The 26,906-nt window shown below is 39.8% G+C and overlaps 1 protein-coding gene across 1 annotated transcript in view; it reads right to left on the bottom strand.

Moving 5' to 3' along the window:
- tmeff2a (transmembrane protein with EGF-like and two follistatin-like domains 2a) overlaps nucleotides 1-26,906 on the bottom strand; it is a 127,875-nt gene that overhangs the window by 97,562 nt on the left and 3,407 nt on the right. Inside the window, exon 2 of the mRNA XM_061053833.1 lies at nucleotides 13,257-13,366. Coding sequence (XP_060909816.1) covers nucleotides 13,257-13,366 — 110 coding nt within the window. The remainder of the gene's footprint in view (nucleotides 1-13,256; nucleotides 13,367-26,906) is intronic.

Below are 26,906 nucleotides of genomic sequence, written 5' to 3'. Positions count from 1 at the left end.
GTCTCCCCTCTCAGCCTTGGCTGAGTAGTTTCAATTTAGCGGTTAACTCCGACCCCAAATGTGGAGGGAAACTTATTTTGTCATTAAACGTATCTATTATTTACATCCTGGAGCTGGAGGAAAAAATAAAGTAGTGAAAATAATCAAGGAATCAAAACTCAATGATTCATTTATAGTGCAAAAAAAAAAGAAGTACGGAAGCCCTGAGATGCAAAACATAGCAGTAAATGATTGATCTCAAAACCAATTAACCAATCCACAAATACATTCAATTAAATGATCAACTGAAAAATCAAGTCATAAAAAATTATTTTTTTCAGTGAAGATGTGCACACATTTGTTATACACTTTAACTACAGATGTTTCTTTAGAATTTTAGTTGATTATTCGTACTAATAAAAACAACTTGTGCAAGAGACAGAGAGAGAGAGAGAGAGAGAGCATACTAGGCCAAGCGAGAGTGGGGGAGCTTGTAGTTACGCACAGAAGTGTAGGTAAAATAAACAACATATCCTCTCGTCACCTAGAATGAATGTTTCCTCACTGTTCTGTGATTTAGAAACTCTAAATCTGTGTGAACTTTCAGTGTGAAGTTTATCATCTAAACTAGTTAAAAAATTGTTCTAAGCTGCTGTGAATATCCGAAGTTATGAATAAAATAGGAATTTGCACAGCAGAAAGTATGATGTCATCATATTTAAAAAACTCTCACCACCCTCAACTATGACCGACCTCCACCTCCCCCTGAACCCTCAACATACCCTATTACTCACACAGCTTATACATGTTCATTCAAACTTCTTTTTTTAAGTCCTGGTTAGAAATTGAGTGATTAAATATTGCCTAAACAGCAGATGTTACGTGAACATGATTATATCAGCTCCTTCCATGAAACGCACCAGCATGTGTCAAACTCTTAATTATATCATCATCACTTGCTTTGTGTGATCTGCATGTTCTCACATTTTCAAACCACAAATATGTGCCTCAGAAATGTGCCTCCTGTGCGAACTTGTCCTGCTGATTTTAATTGGTAAATTTGTCGTGCAAAGATCGAGAGGTGGTTTGTTCTCCACCACAGAGAGCTCCGACAGGACAGACAAAATAATCAAGCTTGGCAATTAACACAACAAACAAAAAAAAAAATATATTGGATCACAGGTTATATTAGTTATTCACAACTTCAGGTAAACTGTGAGATAACAAACTCCCAAGGAAAATTACACAAAAAAAAAATCTTAACAACCTATTTAGGGTCTTCCAGAGATCAGAGAGTATTTTTATTTAAAGAGGACATATTATACCCCTTTTCCACCTTTTCAAACAGTCCCCTGTGATCTAAATGAAACATCTGTGCTGTGCTTTGGTCAAAATAAAACATGAATCAAGCACCAGAGGAGGTTTGTGACCCTGTATAAACCAGCTCTCTCAGAACGCTCCGTTTTGGTGTGTGTGTCTCTTTAAATGCAATGAGCCCCCACTGAGTTTTCCTGGTAGACATCACTCCTCTGTAGAACAAAAATGGCGAACCTGCGCAAAAGTTTTGCTCTAGGCTGGGGCTGGAGTCCATGGGTGGAGATACCAGGGGAGGGGAGGGGATTCTTTTTTTATTTTTACCAGAATCCCACTGTGACATCACAAGGAGGGGAGCAAATAAGACTTTGTAGACCACAAACAAAGGACTGGATGGGTTTATTTCACATTTTGTGGGTCTGTAGACACTGTAGAAGTGGATTTTTTTCATAAAATGTTCCCTCTAAAATCGTTTTTAAATGCTTTAAAGCATAACAAAATGCTAAGAATGACAGTTTTTCTGCCCTTGTATATGCGTTGCTGCAGCCGGAGTCTCAGACGGATCTCTCAAAGTCTCAGCAGATAAACCAAATCTTTCTGCATGGACTGAAGCCACCGGGGGTACATGATGACACATGTTTTTTGTAGACTAAGAACCTCGCAGGAGGACCACAAACACGCTGGGTAGTGATTGGAAAAAAAGACGGATGAGAGGACAGAGGGAATGACGGGCAGCGTGCAGCCAGTAGGAGATGCAGGGTTGAAGGAATTAGAGGAAAGAGGATTAGGCCGTGCAAAATACTGATGAAACAATCCACTGCTTATCTTATTGTGAAAGGGGAATACATTAATTTGCTTAGCTAGAACAACAGAGCGATGAAGCAGGTTTTTATTTGTATTCACCAGCAAACAACATCACAGATTCAACAACAAAGCTCTGCCTTTTCGGGGGGGGGGGGGGGGGGGGGTTATCCTTCTGGAATGTTCTTTTTCCAGTTTGAGAAAATAGTCTCAAGACAGAGAGATGACAAGCACAAAAAGGCTTTGAGCAGGATGAATGTGAAAGGCTTTGTCCTAGAAAGCAACAAAATATATATCAACAAATGCCTCCTGAGGAATCTCAGCACGTTATAGAAGAATCACAGTGTTTGTGTACAATAACTCCATCATAGCAAACCCCTGTGTCGGGTATGTATATGATTTTATGGAGCAGAGCAAACAAGGGTGAGGAAATGGCTGTGTCATGGTGTGTAAAGCTGTGCAGGGTGACAGAAAAGGATAGGAGAAGGGGTTTTAATAATGGACTTGAGCTTGTATATTTCTTTTCTAGTCTCCTGAATACTCAAAGCGCTTTTATGCCTCATGTCATACCTACACATTTGCACGCTGATGGCAGAGGTTTCTATGTAATGTGACCATCAGAACTAACTAATCCCATTCATACACATTCAAATGCTGCTGACAAAGCAGCAGGAGCAATTCGGGGTTCAGTGTCTGGGGATCGAACCCTCGACCCTCCATTTGAGAAACAACGACTCCACCAAATGTATAAAAAGGAGACGTTAGCTTAGGCTAACTTTACCAACTGTTCAGTACTGAGTCTGGCGGGCCAACATATGGTTTTGAAATAATACTAGTGACAGTATGACAGAATTATTTGATAGAAGTTCAGTGTGGCTGAAGGGCATTACAGCAGGTCAGGCAGGTTGTGTTATACTTCATGAACGAGCTGTGTTAAATGTGTAAATGTTGCTTACATATTTCCAGGTCAAGGTGGGATATTTACATCCCTGTTAGAACATTGGACAGTGCCTGTGTTTTTGAATTGTAAACTGTGATCACAACATTTGCACTTTTAAATTGTTGTTTGCTCTTAACGTCTCGTTTGTGAACTGTTCCTTGATCATGTAATGTTTATTACAACGTGTGCTGCTGCCCTCTTGTCCGCAGGTCACCATTGTGAAAGAGATCTTGAGCTCAACGGGTTAATTTCCTGCTTTACGAGCTTTAGATATCACGTTGCATCCCTTAAATATGAACTTCTTCACTCTGTGAATCTTCATTTTCCCATTATAAAGAGTATGACGTGGTGACTTTTTTATTAAAGACGTACAAACTGAAGTGTTGGTGCTTTGTATTGACGAGCTGTTGACACAAATGACAACACTCAAAGACTCGTCAATAAACGGCTCGCGGTGAGCTGAACTAAATATTTCTCAGGTGTTGACACAAGTCGTAGCACATTTCAATCATGGACTTAGATATTAAAAATGCACCACCATCTCCACTTTGTAAAACAAGCTAACAAGCTTTATTATTGAGAAAAGTGAAATAAAATGAATGAATCCTTTGAGGCACTGCTGGTTTCTCTCCACAGATTGAAGAACCATAGGAGACAACTGGAGGAGATAAACATACATTCTTGACTGCTTTAATCGTTTGCAGAGTAAATAAAGCACCTTCAGCTGATGTCAGGTAACAGTTAAGTGTTAACTGGCGGCATGTGGGGCTTTCTCTATTCATAATGCAATATCAGAGGGATCAAACTACCCGGGATAAATGTGGCCACGAAGAGATAAAAGAACAAAAAATGGAACTGTAAAGGCTGTTTGAAAATAGCTCTTTTTTAATGTAGGTCACATCCATTTAACTTTAGTCTTCAGCCGCTGCTTCAAAATAAAACAAAGGGCCCTCTTCAGTGCACTCATTACCACTTAGTATCAGTGGCTGTAACGGATACAGTGCGAGAGGCACGGTGCATTCAGTTTTATAAATAGTCTGAAATATGACCCTGGGATCAGGTTGGCATTTTACATTAATGTCACCTTAGACTCAGGTGAATGCGTATCATCATCATCTCTTTTGGTGTGCCTGCTGTTATGGCTTCCCTGCATCAAGAAAATAAATTCATCATTATTCATAATCTCAGTCCCAGTCCGTTCACATGGCCCTGGATAAAAGGAAGATAAATGAATGCAAATATATGGAACAGGGTCTGCATCAGAAGCTGGTGTCAGTACCACCTGCGCCTGTGTGTAAATCTGTGCGTATCTGTGTAGTTCGAGCTATTTCATTGTTTTTTACATTTGGTCATTTAAGCCCGTTTGTGTGGATGTGAAGACGTTTGTGTGTTTATGTGCGAGAAGAAGAGGAAGAAGGAGGAAATGAAGGAGGGAAAAAGTCGGGTTGCAGCAGTTAGAGGATCACTCTAACACTTATGGCCTGAGTGTGTTTTTGAAAGGTGTGCACTAAAGCATTTTCACAGCTCCTTGTTTAGTGCAATATGAAGGACGCGCTGCCCTCCTGCGCCCTCCCATCACATTGTATGAACCCACATTAGCTCTCAGCGCTCTTTGAAGTGCTGCAAGTTTCAGCAGTCCAGCCATCACAACCAAAACATTAGACAGCTTCCGGCAGGAAAAAACCGAGAGAGCAATTTGAGGTCAGGCATTACAGCGAATAGTGGCCACATCAAACAAGCAGCGGGGAGCATATTGAAGAGCAAATGTGCTGCCAACTTTATGCTTAGTTCTTTAAGACAAAGTCAATAAATATGCCATGCTGACAGAACGTACATTATGATGTTGGACAAGCATGTGAGAGGATTTTGTCAAGAAGAGGTGCAAATTATTCAAACTGAAATGATCATTATGAAAAGTGAATTAAATGTACTGGTGTGAGGGCTGTGCTCATTATATCGTCATGTGCTCCTTGCAAATACATGTATCGATGCAGATGTTACAGAATCAATATGGCTGCAAAGCTGTCATGACAGTTTTAAAAGACGATGGACCTATGGTGCAGTTCACAATAACACCATATTCATAGCTCTGCTAAGATATTTTACTGTCTGATCTGTGAGGACCTGGATGGAAGTGTTTTAAGTTGTAAGTTTCTTATGTCTCTGCTCTGATTCTCAACAATAAAGAACAGCTGTAGTAGTGAATTATGTGTAGGACCAAAATCCATGTTTATCACGATATGTATCGTATGGTGGCCTCTGTATCGTATTCTGGGGTTGTGGGAAATACCCAGCCCTTACTGCAGTGGATTTCAACATTCAGCCAAAGATTTATGATTGAAATGACCATCTGCACGAACCAAACACATGTCAACACACACCTCTGTTCAGACTATCAACATAGGTTATCAGTGCTAAAACGATTTTATAGTGTTTATAAGATATGATGATTAATCGATCAATGGTATGGCTTTCTGAGATAAGACAAATAATGCAAAGCCATTACTTTTTCTCTTGTTTTTGTTTTGCATGCATATTTTACACTGTAAAATCAGATTGTTTGGTACTCTTTGGTGGTCTAATTATGAAAAAGTAAAGACACCTGAAACCTAATTTGGCATTTCCATGATACAAATGACTCCTTGTTTATCAGATTACATTATTGTACAACGAGTAGCATGGTAGAGAGTTAGAAACTCTAGTTCTATACAGAACTTGAATTAGTGTGTGTATAATTAGTAAGTATACTCAGAGAAACAGCTATTTTACGCTTCAGCAATTGCATTCAACATAATGATAACAATCAATTTCATTTTGGATTATAAAACTAAAGTCTTTTTTGTCTTGGAAGTTAACAGAATAGCTGTTATTCCGTATAAATCTAGTGATAACTGTTGGGTCTGCATGTGTACCTCAATATTTAATGTAAATGAAGATCTTATGTTAAACATGAGTAACAGTCCTCCAAACAAAATGTCATTATTACATTTCATTAGATCTACTTTTAGATCTGAAAACCATTTGTTTATGATCATAGACCGCATAAAATGTGGACGTAAGTGATGTCACACATTGTTTTGGAACCACAACATCTCATTTCACTGTTACGCAGATGACACCCAGTTATACCTCTCCATTCAACCCAAAGACCAAACTGCAACTGCATTTGTTTTTTTTGCACGTCTACATTGGTTTCATTGTTCAACGCTGCTGGCTGGAGGTTGTCGCTTGGTTATGATTAGGGTGAATGACAAACTTGATTTAAACTAGAGAAAGATCAGCCTGACAGATAAAAGTGATCAGAACAGACAGTTGGTAGGTGTTATACTGTGAAAATCAATGTGTCATAACAAAGTCAGACCACCCAACCAAACCTCCACCCTGAGATCAGGGTAGAGCTTTAGTTACAACAACAATGTGGCTCATTATGTTTCTGCAGCTGAAAGATGTCATACAGTACTGGCTTCCTAAGAGAGGATAGAGAATGTCTACATCTGCTGCTTTAAGGATTATAATCACAAAACAAAGCTGTGGTTTTATCTGAGGAGAACAGTCTCAAATGTTGAAGTGCAGTTGCCAATTATCTAAGCCCAAAATTCATATTTCCATTTGACATACTGCTTAGGTTGCTTCCATGTCCAGCTCCAGCATTACTGTTGACTTTACTTAATACAGTTCAATTTGAGCAGTGTCCGTTTATTCACACACACTGAAACCTGCTGTGCAGTTTTAACACTCTATTTGAAGCAGCATGAAGTTAAATCTTTGCAGCGTTTGTTTTCAAAATAGCCAGGAGCAAGAGACATACAGTTCTGAGTTATGTTGATGTTATTGCCTTTTCATTTAAATTTAACTACCATTTAAACACTTGCCAGCACTCTCACTTTGTGGTAGATATTTTATGCGATGGCTGCTGCCTCATTCTTTGAGCCCGCAGCCACAACAATTCCTTCTCTTTTTACATTACATTGCATTTTTATTAGCTGAATGACGGGATTTACTTGAGCATTTGTGAACAATGTATAATAGTGATTGTAAGGAAGACAAACCAAAATACACTATTAGACTAGATTCTGTTTTTTTTAAACATGACTCATTCCGTCAAGTATGTAGACAACCACACACACAAACATTGTTTCTTTTAAATAGTTACAGTTATTCAAAAACAAACAAAGATTTCTATGTCATAAGTTCAAAATCATCAGTACTGTTCAAAATAGCATTAATAAATGGAAAATAAGCTCCACTTGTATACGATGTTTCTAGTCCTTACAGGTCACATTAACCATTTCATACACTCATCCACATCCTGATGGTTGCTTTGTTAAGTGCCAATGTACACAACAGTATTGATCTCGTCATTCAAACACATTTACACAACTCAAGGTATGGCTTCACGGTAATTTAGATTCATTGTTTTGCCCAAGGTCATTTCAACTTGTGGACTGAAGGTGCTGCGGATCAAACCGCTGACCTTCAAGGTTCTTTAACATTGAAATAAGATCAAAACCTATTCCATCGGGAAGGCTAAAAGAATGTTGTGACTATAGCCTGCATTCAACTGTTCTAGTCATTAAGTATTACTGACATAAATAACCTCTAGCATTTCCTACAGTAATCCTAGAGGTACTATCAAAACACCTGGCTCTCATTCACCCACAAACTCTTCCCCAGGAGACCCTCGGAGATCCAAACCAAGAATGTAAAATATTGCCTGCTGCCTCAACAAAACTATGCAAACATTTCATCCTGCCTGTTATGACTTAAATATGTGCTGGATCACATTTATTAGATGCTTTGGTTGTCTTTGGCCATTTTTTCCCCTCTTAACCCATGCAATAATTCCTCCTGTGGGACCATGAGGTGGGCCATGGTCCTGTTCTGGACAATGTATTTAATGGTGCAATGACTTCTTCTTGCCTCTCAATATCTCAAAGACAGAAAAGATGCTAAATGACTCATAGAAACCCACCTTTCACAGTACCGGCTTGCATTGATGTCAAGTACTTAGGTACCATCCTTCATGACAAACCGATGCTAACACTGACACCATCAGCAACAAGGCCAAAGCAGAGGCTGTTCTTCTTGGGAAAGTTTAGGGATTTTAGTGTCGATGAATCCCCTTCATGATGATCTGTTGGTTTGGTCACTTCAGCGTTGTTGACATAAACAGCCTAGGAAACATATTTACACTTTGCAGAAAGATTGTTGGTATTGACTGAGATGATCTTGGCCATGATTTTCAGGGTCATTTATCTCAACAGCAGTTGGGTTTTGAAATAAGCTGTAGGCATTGTTCACTTGTACTATGGACTGTTGGACTTTGTGTCTCATATCTCACTCAAGTCTATCATGTTGAAATCCATAGGAGTTATGTATGTATATGTGTATTCATATCTTTGAGCAGTTTTATGAGGTTCATAGCCTGTGTGGACTTCTCTTGCCAACCAAATGGCACCTCAGGGACAATAAACATTTCCCAATCCAATCCAATATCATCAATATGTATACTGCTGGCTAATTGAACTTACTGTTCACATGTTGTCATTTTAATTCATCAATACATACAATCAAAGATAAAGGGACAATCATCAATCAACATGAATTCATTTGATTGATTAATTGATTGATTGATTGATTAATTAATTGATTGATTGATTGATTGCCTGTGTCCACTAACCCCCTTTTTTTATTGCTCTGGCAGCGCTCACAACCTCACTTTCAGAGCCCTTCTTATCAGCACAACCGTTACGAAAGTTGGCTCATGGCTCTTCCACTTAGCCCAGCAGTGGACATAACATATGTTTTTAATTGCTTGTTTCCATTCAAGAATCGAATTTCCCCATCGGTTTAGTATAGAAAATATGCGCTGCTGGCACAAACAAACCCCTCAGGGAACATGAGGCTGTAACTCATAGCAACTGGTTACACAGTGTCAGAGATGATCTGATGTCACATGTATGTTTTGATTATCTTTTCTATCAGTATTATGATTTAAAAGTTCAAAACTCAAATTGAAAGGTTTAGGAAAGATAAAAAGAAAAAAAAAGACTGCAGACGAACTTAACCTGCACACTTGTGAAGATGAAAAAGATTCCTGATTATGCTTCCGGCTGGTAAAAACTGTATCCCCATCCGCCTCTGCATAAATTGGCTGACCTGGTGCACTTAAAGCAGCATTTGCATTTCAGAGGAGTTAGGTCTCCTCCAGTATTATACAGCAGCTAACATTAGAAGGTATGAGAAGAAGAAAAAAATATAAATGGAATAGGAAAAACAGGAACATCAGAGAAGAATTGAAGACAAAACTACAAGGACAAAAAAAAATCAGCACACAGACACTTGAAAAGGTACAAAAACAGAAAGTCTACTATGTATAATTCTATCAAAGCCTGTGGATGTAACACTGATGTTACTTTCTGTAAAAAGACTGCAGGATTAATTCATCATCAATCAAGAACCTTTATTAGTGTTTGCTAATAAAGGTTTGCTAATTAGTGTTTGCTAATATTAATGCAGTAAAGGTGTTGCACAAAAGAATCACTGGTGATATTATAAAAGACATGCACACAGTTTGCTGGATGTAATTGTCACAGCAACGTAGGTATAGATGTTGTGTAACCAGCTCGACTTATTTGTATAACTTTAAAAAACAAATTTAAAAAAAAAACGACTACATTTCAGAAACACCTGACAGAACCTGTGAATCCCCCTTTTAAAATGCTTACAACTAGGGGGCGCTGATAGCCTAGTGGTTAGTGCGTGCACCCCATGTACAGAGGCCATAGCCCACCAAGCGGGCGGCCCAGGTTCATATTGCGACCTGTGGCTCCTTTCCGGCATGTCATCCCTCACTCTCTCGCTCCTTGATTTCTGACTATTCACTGTTCTGTCTCTAAAAAAGGCTTAAAAAGTCCAAAAAAAAAAAACCTTTTAAAATTCTTACAACTAGAACTCCATGCAAGAACAAGTTTTCTGGAACAAAGAGCTGTACAAATGATGACATAACCTGTCTGCATTTCTTGTTTGTGCCTACAGAAAAGCAATTCCATTTAGAGCTCTGACCTCAAATACCATTACAAGACACCATTACCCAAAGCAATGACATGTGCCTTTTAGTCTTTGGTGGACAGTTATACTTGAAGAGTTTCACATAGCCATGAGCACACATATTTTTAGACTGAACGACCCTTTGGGGAATCAGACTTGTGACCTGTCATTAACAAAAACCAAAGTGACAGCAATCGCTTCTTCCTACAGCTATTGTGAGATGAATTACAAATATAAGTGATCAGTGTGAGAATGGCGTTAGCTGTAGGAAGCAACTCATTTTAAGGTTCAAGAAAGTATGTTCTTTTTTTCTTGTTGCAGTTTGACTCCACTTACTGAGCGAAATTGTGGCTCTTTCATGAGTCAGTGTGAGGCGGATCTAATGCATCTTGGCAATGAATAGTGTCCATTGATCCCAGCATGCCAAACTCACTTCCTCCTCACACAGCCCCTTGCATGTCTCATCCGTTTTTTCTATGTGTGAGAGTCGCCTCCACACCCGTCCAAAGATTCTGGTAGAAGATGACATTTATTCAACTTTTGTGTCTACTCTGACAGACCTGAACCAAACTGCCAAAAGGAGAAAAAATTGTCTATCTATTTATCTGACACTGACTGGGATTGACTGATGATTTCAGGGCATGGCAGCAATTTGCGAGGCTACGAAGGTCATGTTTACGCTGATTGATGAAATGAAGACACTGCCATCAAAAACCCTCCAAACAGACAAACAGAAGACTGCGTAGCACAAGTTGACCTCAGACCCGCTGTATTAAACCAGAAATTGTGGTATGACCTGCTCTTTTCTGAGAGCACAGAGAGCGCCTCACTGCACAGCGACAGCAGTATCAGTGTGAGATCTCCCGGAGAGGAATGGAGCTGTAATGCCATTTATCTGCAGGCCTCTGTTAACGTTTGCTCCAAAGGGAAGTACGAAATTGAGATAAAAGCCGGTGACCAATCGAGTGTCAGCTTGCCTAGTGCCTGGCTGCACTGATGACGTGCTGATAAAAGCGACGGATGAGAACACATGCTACCTCTTCAGATCCCAGTGGCTTCATATATCTGGGGCCCTGCATGGGATATTAGTCTGCAGAGCTCGCAAATGTTATACCAAAATCAATACTCGGCTGACTGGCTTGCTCCGTTTTTATTATAGGTCTGGTCGTAAAGTTAAGTATGAGTCATTATCAAGAACAGCATAATTTCCCAGGTTTATGTCATTAACGAGCACCTTTCAGTCTTTGGTCTCATCAGGGGCCATCTTTTTTTATGAATGCAGAGAGCGTACATTGGTCTAAGAGAGTGACATTGGGGTTTCATAGGGATCTATAAACCCTCCCCCTGGGGCTAATGTTGTCCAATCAAGACAATGGACTTCGATCCAGTCGAATATATAAATAAACAACCCTTTAAAAAATGGTTTGACTTTAAAAGTGTATTACCTTTCAAATGAAAATGATTCTAGAGACAGATGTCATTATGGTTACATGCTGTGTCAGTCAAAGCAGTCTATATCTCTAGCCAATTTATTCTTACTTCAAGACCCTTCTTGAAGAATCACACTATGAAAGCGAATCAAAAAAGAGGGATGATTGGAATCCTCGACAAAATCTTGTGCAAGTACAACAATACATGTCAGCCCTCCAGGGAAGCCTCGCCTCGCCACCAGCAGTTACTTTTGCTACGCCTCGTCATGCTTTCCATTCTCTCCAGTACATTCTGCAATCATAATGGTGACAGACATGCTGCTCAAACGTCTTGGTTTGAAACAATGAGTCTAGGATTTCAGACAGAGGTGGACAAAAGCATGCTGAGCATTTCTAGTGAGCAGCCATCAATGTTGTAGGCTGATATGACCATCCTCACTCGCAGATGTTTATGTTATATCTAGCTTTGAATTAAGCTAATGTTAGCTCCATTTTTTATCATGTTGGCCTCCTCTTACTGTTGTTCATTTGACCACAAGTTAATTTAAATCACAAAACTCAAGGTTTTTAAATTAGGACTATCTACGGTTGTTTTCTTTCCAGGCCATCCTTGTTAAGGCGGCTGGAGTGTAAACAAAATCAAAATGAAAGTATAATCAATCAATCAAGCAATCGGTCTCTATTTGAAAACTGCCAATCGATAACAAATGTTATCTCAAGAGACTTTACACAAAAAGAGCAGGTCTGGACCGTACTCTGTGAAACATCAACACTCAACACAAAGATGCTAACATTAGACTGAACCCTGATAGCATCCAGGACAAGGGCCCAATGTGTTCATTTCAGAAATGTAACCAACAAACATAAAATGGGCTGAAATGGCCTTAAACTATGATACTTCTCCAGTTTTGCAACTATAAGCCATGTAAGTAGTTCTGACTTAGAAATAATCAATTTTATCCATTCCCAACACTATGCTCCAGAGTTTTTGGTTTTATAGTGGCTTTAAAAAAGGCATGTTAAAATTGAAGGTTAGATCCTTTGCAGCCTAACACACCTGACCAAAGTAAGGACTTATTAGACGATAAAGTCAATTTTTGCTGATTGCAGCCATCCTTCGTTTTCAGAGTTAAATGTGCTGTCCTGTAGACGCAGATTTAGCCTGCCAGCGTACAGGACAAGAGGACCTATCGTCTTCAGGATCTCTCTGCCCATGTGGTTCTGTTCTTCTGACCCCTTTGAGTCCTTCAAAAATCAGTTAAAAACATATATTTTAAGACAGTCCTATGGTTCATCATGTCCACCCAGATACTTGTTGTGTGCTTGGTCTATGTTTTACTCTGCCAATTATTGTTCCTGGTCATACCAGGATTAGATTTGTCGCTCTGTGAGTCAACCCTGTGTTGTGTCTTTATTTCTGTATTTTATTCTATGTGGATGGAAAGCACTTTGTGACCTTTGTCTGTGAATAGTGCTATATACATGAAGCTTCCTTACTTATTAAATAGCGTATCTATCCCGGCTCCCATTGTCCTTTTAAGGGACTTTTTATGTTGTATTTACTGTTGGCTGGATGAATGTATAAAATACTGATGACTGCCTCTCACACTGATGATAAAGAAAACCTTGAACCTTGAACCCTGAAACCTAAAGCTAGGACATCACCTTTACATTCTTGTTCAGTTCCATCCAAAATGCTTCAACATCAAACAGCTTATAAGAAAAAAGACAACATGTCTTACCTTGAAGTCGCAAATGCACGTCACCATGTTCCCAATTCTTAGACACTCCCCATCAAACTTGCATGTGTTGGTGTCGCACAAAAACAGGTCTGTGTCCCGGTCATCAAAACCTGGAGGGCGAGAGCCAAAAAGAGACATCAGTGACTAAGCGCTTCTCTGTTCATCCCTCAAGCAACTCTGAGCTGAACCCCATTCAGGGTCACTCATAATGAGTGTCTACCATTAGTCATGGCTCCCACAGCACGATACACACTTTGATCACACACTTGTCCACTTTGAAAAGACAATGCTCATACGCAATCCCGTCCTTCGCTGCCAAACATGATGAAATACATTTTAACAACACTGTTCCCTGGACTCTACTGGTGGGATGAACAAAAGATTTTTCTTCATTTGGTGTTTTGATGATGGTGGAGGAGAACACCGTCTATTGTGTCAGTCCAAAATCCCCCACAGGTGTTCAATGGATGTGACATCTGGTGTCTGCCAGAGCCTATCATTCACATCATTGTGTGTGCTGTATGAAAGAATCCGCATCGTCTTTGTTTCACAACTAATTTATTCATCTTTTTCCCTGTAATATTCGTTTGTTTACAACAGCGCTGTCTACCCGGGCGTTGTCCTGTAGAGGCAAACCCGGTGCCTGATCCGATTCAGGCTGCGTTAGAGCTCTCAAATGACTCCAACAAAGCATCCTGAATTAAATCACAGAGTCACATGGGCATGATACTGTAGACTGAGCTCGAGGCTATTAGTCTACCTGAACTGATTGCTTACAGAAAGCAGCCACATGTATATGTCGGCTTTTGCATTTCAAGGTACACAAGTCAATATCAAACCAAATTCCAGCTGGCAGAGTTGTTAATTTCATCCATAAAGAAGCAACCACAGATATTCCCAGCAGGGCTTTTTTACCATTCAGGGTATTATCATTAATTTTGAGGTAAACAGAAGAGAGGGTGATACTTTATTCAATATTTGTTGAAGATATAAATAACACTGGTGAAAAAGCTCACCTCATTATGATATGATACTAACAATATTTGCACAGGCAAAATTCATCCAATTATGAGGAGGAAAAAAAATCCACTTGCAGAGGCGAACCCTTTGACTTTTTGATATTAAAATGGTTTAATTTTTTCCTGAAGATAACATGAAAGGATATGATTTCAATCTATTTTGGGATGGTATTTATTCCCAAAAGAAGACTCTCAATTTGTTTAGAGAGTGTAGATTTGGAGAACTGAGTGCAAAAACACAAGCATTATTATGCATCTCTACATCTGCTACATCAGCGTTAAGAGACACTCGAGCCTGACTGATAAAGCAATGCTTTTAGGAGATTATCACTGATATATCAGTATCTGCATTGATCTTCAGATATGCAAAAGAAGATTCCAGGACACTCTGAACTGCTGATTTATATTGATGTTGCTGTTTGTTATCTCTCCTTGGATTTACATTTTTATGTTTTGTTTAGCGTTTGTATGGGATCCCCAGTTATGTTTGTGTCAACTTTGATGGTAACATAAGTGACATACATAAGGGCTCCTTCCCTGACACAGACAATGTATGACATTCAAACATGAACAGTCAGTATGTTCACTTGCACGGTTAAATCGATTTGCGGTTATAACTCGATTAGGGTAATTAATTGGAACTGTCCTTGTCCCAATATCAGTACAAGCACTGAGGGTGAAAGTGATTCATTGTTGGTAATATCTCTGGCTCTGTTACGGTCGGTGGTGATTTGCCACTTTTCAGCTATTTCCTCAACCTTCTTCCAGTAGACCAACGTCACATACCAACAATCAACATCAAGTTTGCAAGCAACGCTGAAAAGTTGGAGTTGGACTTTCACAAATCTACTTTTTCTAACTGCACGTAAACGTACTGCTTGATGTTGGTTTTGAGAGAGCTTATGTCAAGTACTCGCATCTAACGCCATGCATGAAAAATAGACAGATGAAACAAAGCTGTATGTCCAAGGCTGCACTTAAATGTCTTAAAGGGAGGCAACATACAAGGAGAATCACTGTGGACGGTCTCTTTTAAGGCCTGGAGTTATTTTTTGTTTTTAATCCTTTAAATACTTAATTTCCAAAGTAATGACAAAGCCGTCTCTCAACTCGGCCTGTACAAACAGAAGAGCGGTGTCATTGTAGGACAGAAACAGTGTGACGGCTGACTGGATTTATGTTGATTAATCGTCATCCTTTACAGCGGCCATTGTGCCCACTGGTTTGGTTAATTACCTGAAACCTAATGTTTAACGTTTAAAGGGTAGAGGGGGGGGAGCAAATTGTGGACTTGGAAGTTTAAAATATTTATCAAACATCAATGAAGCAGTTAATGTGAAAAATACAGTTATCCAAGGAGCGCCGGCAGAATGCGTGGTGAAATTGGAATTTGAAGCCGACAACATCAAAGATACTAATCGTGACGATGAACAGTGTGGGTTTGTTCCTTTATTTGTTTCACTTCATGCTGTGTGTCCTCGTGAAAAATGGTTTAAAATAGGAAGTATGCATACTTAATGTTTAACCCGTGTGACTGGTATCAAATAAGCATGCATTGTTAATGGTTGCTGCACAATAAACAAGTCTTCATGAATTAAAGCGAGTCTTCTTTTATGTATGACACAGTTGATTAAGGCTGGTGTGAAAAATGCATCTGCTCCTCCAGATGGTGAGTCAGGTACATCACTTTTGAGTTATATTTCAGGTTATTCAAATCAGCCGTATTCAACCAGAAAACTGCAGTGTTCTCAGATATCTCCACGTTGAGTGTTCATACAGGTAGCCCCCTTTATGCACTGCGGTCCTCTAAAGAGTGAATAAATGTCAAGTTCAGCTAACAGCTCTCCTGCAGCAGGATGTCACTGTCAGGCTCAAGGACACTTCAACATGTTTTTTTATTTTCATGTTAAACTCTTACAACTATCACTCCCCCAGCATCAGGCACGACTGTAAAGAATGTTTCATTCATACACAGCCAAGGTTTCCATACCTTCACAATGATGCATTTCAATAACTACTTCTAGTCCATCAGTTTGAAACTACCTTTTTACTAAATCTTCTGGAGTGTTTCAGGTACAATTGATAAAACCTTTTAGCAGTGCTGTTCTCAAATATAAAGCTCAAAGTGAGCTCCTTTGAAAGCTTGTCCTTTACCTTACATTACTGGCCAGATATTTGACATCAAGTTTTAGTGACTAAATCCTGAATCCTAACTGATTACAGGATGTATGGGGCTGATACCAATATTTTTGGGGGGTGATAATCAACTACAGATATATATCAAGTAAAGTGAATAATTTGATCTTAAAGGAAGAATGTGCAACGTTTTGATCCAGTAGATGTCGCCCTTGAGCACCAGCATGAAACAAAAACAAACAACAAACTGCTAACCTCCGCTATTCTGAAGCCTCCGCTCTCCCCCAGCAGCACACCTCCAATCCCTCTCCATTCGCGTTCGCATGAGGGAGTTATGAATTAAAATGCACCATAGTTAAGCACTGTTGAGTGCAAGCGGCGGACAGAATTTCTCTTGGCTCGAGCTACAATTGCCCGTGTCCTGCATTATTGTTTTAGCAGGCTAATGTTAGCACACTTTGGTTAATTCATAGCTTCACATTGCACATAGATTGACACAGAATGACCGAGATCTAAACACACTTACGTGACATCCAAATAAGTAGTGAGTATGTTATTCTTCTTTTCTCTAGTCCTTGACTGAAACAGATTTATTCTCAAGGTCGTCCCGTCCATGTATACATGATGTAAACACGGCAGTACAGCTGATGGGACTCACGCTTCTCACTCATTGTAGACAGTCATGACTCAGAGAGACATTAACAGAGGATATATTTGATTTCTGCTGTATTTATGTGTAAAATGTTGCACATTCTGCCTTTAAATTCAAATAGTGTGAGGCGCCAGTAGCCCAGTGGTTCATGCGCGCACGGAAGCTATCGTCCTCCAAGCAAGCGGCCTGAGTTCAATCTGACCGGTGCCTCCGTTCCTGCATGTAATTCCCCACTCTCTCTTTCCCTAATTTCTAACTCAATCCACTGTTCTCTCTAAAATAAAAGGTACTTGGAAAGCTAGTCTCAATACAAATCACCTTTTCACAGAATACCAATATTGTCAACGAGTGTAAGTGCTGAGAAGATGATGGCGGGTCTTGATGCTTGCATGTGCTGCAGACAGTGCTGAGAGTGTTTCAAACACCATCGCTAAATAATGCCAAACAATATTTTCTGCATTAAATGTTCAGCAAAAAGGTTATTAAATAGGAAAACAAACACAGAGACATTGATATTTATGTGTTATCGGCCGCTAACATCTGATGATATCGGCAAGCTGATATATTGGTCAGGCTCTACAACAGGACTCAACCCCTTCTGTCTCCTAACTGAAACAACTTATGCTCCTCTCTATAGCTAATAGCCCTCCTTGGTATGGGAAAACCGGTCAGGCAATAATACACCACGGAGGAGAAGTCCACTACTAAAATTGAACCTGCTATTTGCCAGGGCTCCTGAAAGACTATGAAGTGCAAGCTCTCAGTGCAAAAATACAATCATCCAGCCAAGAACAGTGACATGAGAGGCCTCAACGTTTGGATTGCATGGATGGAACAAAGCCCTGAGCCCCAAGAGGGCCATACAAGGCAATCTGGAAACCCACAGAAAAAAAAAAATTGGCACCCTGGCAATTGACATGTTGATGGCGCTCAGCAGGGAGAGGCATTGTTATGGTGACAATCAAACTGCTGGCTAGGAGTATATAAATGATAGGAAAATATCAGCTGCCTTTCATGCCAGCTGGTAGACTCTGTGAAAAAGAAAAGGCCTATATTTTATTACCTTTTTAAATCTTCTTTAGAAGTCAAGCTACACTTTTGATACTTTGATATCTTAGCATTTTTCACAAGGTTTCCTGGAAAGCAGGCTATAGGAAACCAAAGGAGAAAGCAATCAATTGTTCTTAAAAGAACATAAATTAGATGGGAATATGGCTCCTCCATGTACCATTAAACTGTCCTTTGTTTTAACTAAGAAACAGATGTGTGGCCTTGGACGCTATCAGCAGCCAGTAAGCAGAACACGAATGACTTACTGACTAATTCATTACTGATTCAATCATCCTGATCATCTCATGAACAGCAGCATTGGTATTTATAAAGATAAACTGAAATCACAGAAGAGATCTTTCTGATGACTTTTCACAAGAACACAAGTGTCACTTTCGTTCTACGGGTGTCAAGTATCTGAATGAAACAAGTACAAAACATAATAGAGTAAACACCACAGATGATCACTTCGCTGATCACACATCACGGCCAACACGGTGTGGGCTTCAAAGACGACTCAAGACGCACAACTCTCGATTCGTTTTATGACAATGACTTCCTCAAAGCCAGAACAAATATAGATTTACGCTACAAACGGTGAGGCAATTCTTTTTTCTTGTCAGTGTGGGGCTTAAGGCATGCAATTCTCTTAAAATGTTATTACATATTACATTTAAGTGATAATAAAGGACTTATCATCCAAGTGATACAGCCCAACCTTCTTTTTTTTTTTTTTACCAAAACAATAAATGTGTCCATCGCTACAATCCCTTTTCAAACGTTGAGCTCACGTCCATGTCAGCCATGAAGTAGTTGCTTGGTAGAAAGAATGAAAGAAGGATTTTAGATTTTATTTTAATACTTAAAGTGCCTGTCAGGTTTTTTTAAGCTGGTTTTGAGAGAGGATGAAATGAATAAAGATGTCTCTACACCTACAGAAGCAAACAAGACCATAAGCATAAAGTTTGATCTTTAATTTGGGGATTTCTGCCTTTATTGGATAGGACAGTGGATAGAGTAGGAAACCAGGGAGCGAGAGAGAGTGGGGAATGATATGCGGGAAAGTAGCCCCAGGTGAGACTCAAACCTGGGCCGCCCGCCTGGAGGAATATAGCATCTGTATGGGAAGCGACCTAACCGCTAGGACATCTGTGCCACAAGATTGATCATTTCTGAATTGTTAATCTAAAATGCTGCCATAGAGCTTGAAAGCACTCTTCAGACAGACAGACTTTTTTTTCACAGCAAAGTAAAAATATTTGAGAGTTAAAGCAGGAGGACATGCTTTGTTTAAAAAAACATACTTAAGCATGTACAGGACAAGATCGGTACAGATATGAGAGTCACCACTTCCAAACGGGGGTGCAAAAATCCTCAACAAACTGAATATAGGCTACTGTACATGGCCCAGCTAAAAAGCAAACGCTAACAGATGCCATATTGCCCTAGCAATTACATAGTGCTCCCCATGTTCATAGGCAAAAGTCTTCATCACGGCGTGTGTGGGTTCGAATCCCACCTCCCAACTTTTCCTGTCTCCCTTCTGCTGTCCCATCAAATGAAGCCAAAAAAATAAAAAATAAAGCAAATAAGAAGGAAAGCATCTAAGCCCCTTATTTAATGTACAACACACTCCTTAACTTCTACCAATAAGCAGTAATTAGTATATTGTTGGTAGGCCCGTAGTTGTGGGCCTAACTATTGCAGAAAGAAACTTTAATAAATGTGATATAATGGCTTAAGATCATTTATGCTTTGTATGTACATGCTATCAAACAACTACTTGATATGTGTTAACTGTGTTGTTACTAATTCAGTATGCAAATGAACTCCTCTTTGTATTATTTGTAGCTACCTCATACAACTATTGGATTCACTAATGATGTGTTTGGTACAACACAACATAAAGGGAAGTTTAGATTTGAACATGGAAAATAGCTCAACATCTCCTATTCCTGCAACTATCTACACAAATCGTTTTCCCTGTCGAGCAGCTAAAGAAACAAACCCTGACAGCTCTGCACACACAGAGTTCTCAGAGTATTACATCCAGACAATTTAACAAAGTAAAGCATTTACTGTTATTGTTCGATCACAGGCACCTGTGATACATATCTGAGCCCAAATGCTTTCCTGACACCTACAGAGCCCCTGCCTAAAAAGAAATACAGAGTGCCTGTGAAGTCAGAGAAAAAAGAAAAGTAAAACGTGACAGTAAATGCTGCAGAGCTCTTTCCTCCTAACACTTGAGCTTGTATCTCCAAAAAATCAGGCCTAACCCACATCCCTATGATAGCATTTAAAGGTTTTTACAACAAGCATTTCAATGTACAGAATTATAATCAATAATAATATAATCATGTCAGTATCTCAGAGCCTCTCAGAGACCTTTATGATGAAAACAACTTTTGAAATAACTGAATAAGTCTTGATAAGGAATATCTGCTCAGTGATTAATCATGATGTAAAATACTTCTGTACTGCCATTATTGTTACAATAAATACTAAACCCTGACTGAAAATCAGGGGCTGGATTCTCAAAATAAAGTATCTCAACAGTACATTTCAGAAAAAGTTGAAATAGTCACATAAGGGCGAAGCCAAGCGAGGTGACCTAGAACAGAACTAGAAACATGAATGCTATGTAGTAGGATAATATATCATAGCTTTCACATGACAACACGCCCACCTGGCAGAAAGAAAAGTTTTCTGCTGTACACTAAGGAGAAGTTACCAGTCTCAGATGCAAGCAGGGTTAGGGTTAGGGTTAACCCTAACCCAGAGAGGAGGAGTTTGTGGATCAAAGCTCTTAGACGCTCCACTGTCCTGGTGTCCTGGTGAGGGAGGAAAAGAACAGACTGATCTTCATCCTGCCATAAAATATTGTGTTAACAAGAGCAACATTTTGCTGCCTTTTAACCAACATGACTGCCCCAGGACACTGACTGTAAATGACCGCTGACAGTGACCCTGATACTAACGTTAGATAAAGTTAAATAGCAAATGTAAGCTAGTTAGCACTTTGCTTTGATGATAAAGATTTTCTTTCTCTTCACTTCCCAAACAACACCATTACTTTAGAGATTGAAGCCCAAAACTTGCAGTTTTTCATTATATCTACATGTTCTTGTGCATCGTGCATCTTTTTGGAGAAATTAAAATACAAAACGCCCGTGCTGCAGCTCCACGTGTAGTGTTCAATGGTGCGCGCAACATTTCTAAACCTGGGTCAGTCACATGCCTAAAAACTATATATTGAAAATGTAAGATATCCAATAGAACTATTTTATAAAGCATATTTAAAAATATCAGTTGACTTAAGTGTGACACAGTAAAAAGGACCATAATGTAAATAAAGTCAGACAGACATAAAAGCCAAGGAATACAAATATTTTTTAGCAGAGGTTTAGTAGTAGTAAAAAGTAGGTTAGCGACCACTTTCATATCCTTTGTGGTGCAGATATCGGGCCCAGATAAATCCAGTACGGCCTGGCCCCGGGGGGTAGGATTGTGACCTGACCCGGCTTCAGGCCGTGGGCCGGTCTCAGGCTCGGGCCGAGAATGTCACCTCTAATCTTCTGTGCCTTAACCTTTCTCCTGGGAAGTTTTTCTCACTACAGAAGGAAGTGATCAGCTGACCTGAGTGAACTTGAAAGACCTCCAAAAAAGATGGAACATACAGTAGTTTTCATGCCTTCAAGGTTAGCAAAGGAAGTCTGGCAAGAAGGGCAGAGAAAACAGTTATAGCGTAAGGAAGGAGAGTAGAATAATCAGCAGCTGTTTTAGTGAGAGACCATCATTTGCTAACTAATCATTATTTTAAAAAGCTTCTTTAACATCGAGGCCAGGGGACTACAGATGAAAAGTAGCGTTTTGGCTAGTTGTGGCATTTTTACCCATGTATAATCATGTGTTTTATCAATTTGCACTGTCCCCTTCCTAAATAAACTGAATTGAAATGAACAATACCAGCAGTTAGAAAAGACAAAGCAATGTTTGATTCAAAGGATTCATATTCACTTTTATCAATACTTAACGACCTGTTGCTGTGCGAGAGTCCATACAAAAATCTTACATAAAAATACAATTCAAAAGTTTGTCTTCCTATTTGTAGAGTGGATCGCTGCAGTGCTGACATGCACAACTTAACGCTGCCTTCTTTCCCGTGAGACTGCGCAGGTACATGTAGACCATGTTGATGAATTTTCCATGGATCACATGCGGTCCAAACAGTTGGGGATGATCCAAACGGATCACTGATCGACTGTGATCTGTTCCACCCATAGACTGTAAATATTTAAGCACACAGCCTGAGTGACTTCACCCACGTGTTCCTGCAGGGGCTCCGGGGGCTCATCGACACCAGCCGCCATGTTGGAAATCCTGTCTCACTCTAACTTTCAGTCAAACTAATAACATGCTGAAAGCTGGAGATGAGACCATTTTTTTTAGCCTCCTGACAAACAGCTTCACTATGCCCAACTGTCAATCAGGCGCCTAATTATGCGTAGCTGGTATCGTTAGAAAAATCTAAACGGATGCGTTATAAAAAACGACCCCGTACAGAATGTGCCCATAATGACAACAACGAATCAGACCTATTTCCTTATTTTGGACCACGTCATAAACATGTTAATTTCTGCTGTAAAAACAGGATTTTTTAAATTTGATGTGTATGTGACTTCTGGGGCTCTGCAGGTTTTCGCTCTTCCACATTGGCTTCATTATTTCACACTAGAGGTTGCCGCTTAGTTCCATCACTAACTGATAGTGAACATCTGAGTTGTTTATACCTACCCCAGAGATATTTGAATTCACAGTGTTGTAATGTTTACTATCGTATACAAGGCAGTATCAAAACTAGTTGTGGTACAAGTATTACTTCTTTCACTAATCCTGGTTGATGTAATCTTTTACATCATGAACTCAAAAGCAAGGGTTAGCTACATTTGTATGCAACAATACGGTTCTAACTCTACCTGACAACACTCCACAATCCCCTTCTAGTGTTCACCACGAGGGTCAGAAAAAGACAGAGAGACAGAACGGGAGGCTAACTGAGAGAGAAAAGAGAGCGAGCGAGGGAGAGAGAGAGAGATGAATGAGTTGTTTCAGATGTAGAAACGGGAACAAAAGCCAGCACTGTTTCTTTTCATGCTGGGAAAAATGTGACTGTGACTCAATTTGTTAAGAGTCGAGTTTAAGCAGAATAAACACAGGAAAAAAAACGATGTCCGTCATGATAAAAGCAGGGCTAACTGTTAACTCGACCTTCAAATTAGACCAACTGAACACATGACAAATTAAGCTTTCAGTGACAGTCCAGTAAGGCTGACAATAAAAAAGGCCTGTTCACTCTTCCCATCAGCTTGTAGCGTTAATCCAATGGCACTGTAACACAGCCTCATTGTTCGCCACATATTGCTTTTGTAGCTTTCCTGTCATTCTTCCCCTCCAGGTAATTTATGCTGCATTTAGACACACCCCTCCAACCCCTATAGGCTGGGAAGACGACAGTCACTGTTTTTTTTTAAATTTTACTTCATAGAATTCGTATTCCACAATTCAAAATTTGGATTTTATATTTGAAAGATAAATTACCTGAACAAAAACTTTGTTGGCACAACTCTCATTGTGAGGAACTTTTAGTATGTAGAACTTAAGCCCGACCGATTAATCGGCCAACCGATAATATCAGCTGATATTAGATATTATATCCAGTGACTATCTGTATCGGCTAATTTTATCGCAGATATGCGTCCGATATTATGAGTCATTCACCAGTCAAAAATCATTTAATTTGAGATGCATTGTATTACACTAGCAGTTCTCTTTCACCAGCAGAGGGCACTATATGGATTACAACAAGCATCACCACCCTCCAGAATGTCAAGTCGTGATGCACGTACATGCGCAGTTACTTTCCAGTTGAGTGACCATCTTGTCTTCATTATAGATCTTTTCCACAAGTGTTTAAAAACTGCATTTGAGGGATCAACACAATAAATGTGTTTTTTTTTTTTATATCTATCTATCTCTACAGATCGAACACAGAGCTCAGAAAAATATCGGCCGATTTATTGTACTTGATTTTTTGCTTCCCCTAATGTCAATATCAGTATCGGCCCCAAAAATCCATATCGATGGACAGTGGACAGAGAGAGTGAGGAATGACAGGCAGGAAAGGAGCCAGAGGTCGGATTCGAACCCACGGCCGCCCACTTGGATGACCACAGCCTCCATGCATGGCGTGCGCACCATAACCACTAGGCTGACCACCGCCCCAGCTGCCATTTTTTTAATACATCTTCGTGATTGAGGGGGGATTCATTTGTTTTGTCGTTGACTTTTTAAAAAACATTTTAGTCTTTCTTTGAATAAAGTCTCTCTCTCTCTCTCTCTCTCTCTCTCTCTCGCTCTCCCTCTCTCTACCTCCTCCTCCAAATGTTAATGAGAGCGGCTTGATTCATGCACAGCCCAAGTAACACGGTGTCAAAGGCCTTGGAAACGTACACTTCCTGTCCCTGCCCTGCAGCTCCTGGAGGAGATTACAGCGAGCTGAATAATTAACGAAAACAAGCTGGCAAACATCAAATATTGAAAAGGTAATGTTTGTATGCTAACGATTAAGATGGCAAGTGAAGCACTTACTCCTCTAAGAGAGAGAGAGAGAGCTTGTCAGCCAAATGCATCTCCTCCTACCTAGCATACCTGCAATTTCACAACCCTATAAGAAGATCGAGGAGTCCCCCCCACCCCACTGTTTTAAGCATTGTTCTGATCAATAATTAAGCAGGCTGAATTAATAATGAAGGCTGAATAACCACATTGGTGAGACATCCTTTCTTGACCTCTCTCTCGTGCCGGAGGCCTTATTTCTTTTTTTACAACTTTGCAACAGGTTTTTAAATGTTTGTCATGGGGAGAGTTACAGTTCAGCCTTTATAATGTGGGGTTATTAAAAAGCACAATAACTCTTAAGCGCTAAAAGCACTCACATCATAATCAGAACAGGGTGCTATATAATTACAGCAAGGTTTTAAAGAGGTTTATTTCTGCATGGGGAAATAAAACATTTTCGATTGAACAACTCTGAAAAAAACGTCCTCAATGCAGCCCGTTTCCAACGAGTTCATTTTGCTCTCTTTTTCATTACACCTCTATACCGCTGTCTAGTCGTATTACTCACAGATTTCTTCCATAGGTGCAGAGCTGCATGCAAGAGAGGCTCTTCTGACCTCCGTGTTGACAAATCTTGAAAGCAGATGGGCGATTCCCTGCAGACTATACTGGTAATTCACTCCACTTGATGGGATTTACAGAGGGGCTTTGCATATTCTGCTCTCATCCCTGTCACTTCAACTATCAAAGCATCACATAAGTCAACAATGGCAGAGGGATTCAGGGAAGAAGGGATTGTGGCCCCTGCATAGAAGTGGCCCCAGAGGAGAGATATTGAGGAGAATAAATATTACAGTAAGCACTCGTACAATACCAGCGTTAAAAAAAAAAATACTGTTTGATCTCTGGGAAACTGAATTGGATCAACTGGTACCAGGAGAGCCATTCAGCAAGGGATTCATACAAACAATCTAAGCTTCCACTCGTTTTAAATGGAGATGAATAAAATGGCAAAAAGACATGCGCTGATTTGTGGCCAAAGTCTGCAAGTGCACCTTTTGAAAGATAATACAGACTTCACTCATTTATCTCAAGTGAAACAAGCCAAAATATTACAGGCAAAGTGCCACCAGTGCTTTGACTGTGATAATTACACAAAATGATGACTACACAGTCGACTGAGCTGCATGGATAATAATAAACCTGCCAAATAGTTTGAGCAGGGTTGGATCTTTATCTTCATTTACACTTATAGAAACTAAATTAACTGAGCGTTAGATTTTTATCGTGGGGTAATTTCCTATCGCACCAAGCTTCATTCAAACATTGCGTACTTGTTAAGATTTGGTAAGTTTGTTTGAAAAAAAAAAAAAAAAAGAATTCAAGCTGCACCAATAAATAACTGAATGGAGGAAATGGAGAAGGATTAGGGCCAGGCTGACACAGGATTTCTGAGATAGTTAGGGTGATGATTTGTAGGATGACATAAACACCAGAGCACCCTTTGGAGTTCGCTTCTGAGCTGGAATGAAAGTGGACATGAAGCGACTGCAGGAAAATCTCAGGGTCAGTCTGCCTTCAATGTCCAAGAAACAACAACGACTAACAAAGATAGGACGGTGGATGGAGTCAGAGATCAGGGACAGAGAGAGTGGGGAACCACATGAAGAAAAGGAGCCACAGGTCAGATCCTAACCCGGGCCGCCAACCACGAGGAGCACAGCCCCTGATCATGGGGCGAGCCCCAACCACTTGGCCACCAGCGCCCCAAAATGTTTTCAGCTTTTTAAGAATCATTTTATATTGGTTCAATATTTGTAGATCTTTGTAGGAATTTCTGTTTTTAACTGTCAGTATTTTTAGTTTGGATAATTAGCACATTTTACTGGCGTATTCATGATCCAGCGGGAGGTGTAAAAAAATCTGATCTACAAATAATTTGATCAAAACACCTTTTCCACAGGAGACCTCTAGCTGCCTTGTTGTCAGAGTGACAGTTAACCAGCAGGCACAACAGCAGAAACAAAAGCAGCGAAATACAATTTAGAAATAATTTATTGAATTATTCACAACTGTCCTTCGCTTACATTGACGTGTGAAAATGTTTCCTGTGGGAAAAGGTGCTAGAAGTGCCACCAATCCCCTTCCTCATTACCTACTGGTTTATTGAAG

Source organism: Labrus mixtus, chromosome 13, assembly GCF_963584025.1.
Source record: "Labrus mixtus chromosome 13, fLabMix1.1, whole genome shotgun sequence".
Classification (NCBI taxonomy): Eukaryota; Metazoa; Chordata; class Actinopteri; order Labriformes; family Labridae; genus Labrus; species Labrus mixtus.
The sequence above is the reverse complement of the archived record's forward strand: the minus strand, read 5'-3'. Positions and strand labels throughout refer to the sequence as shown.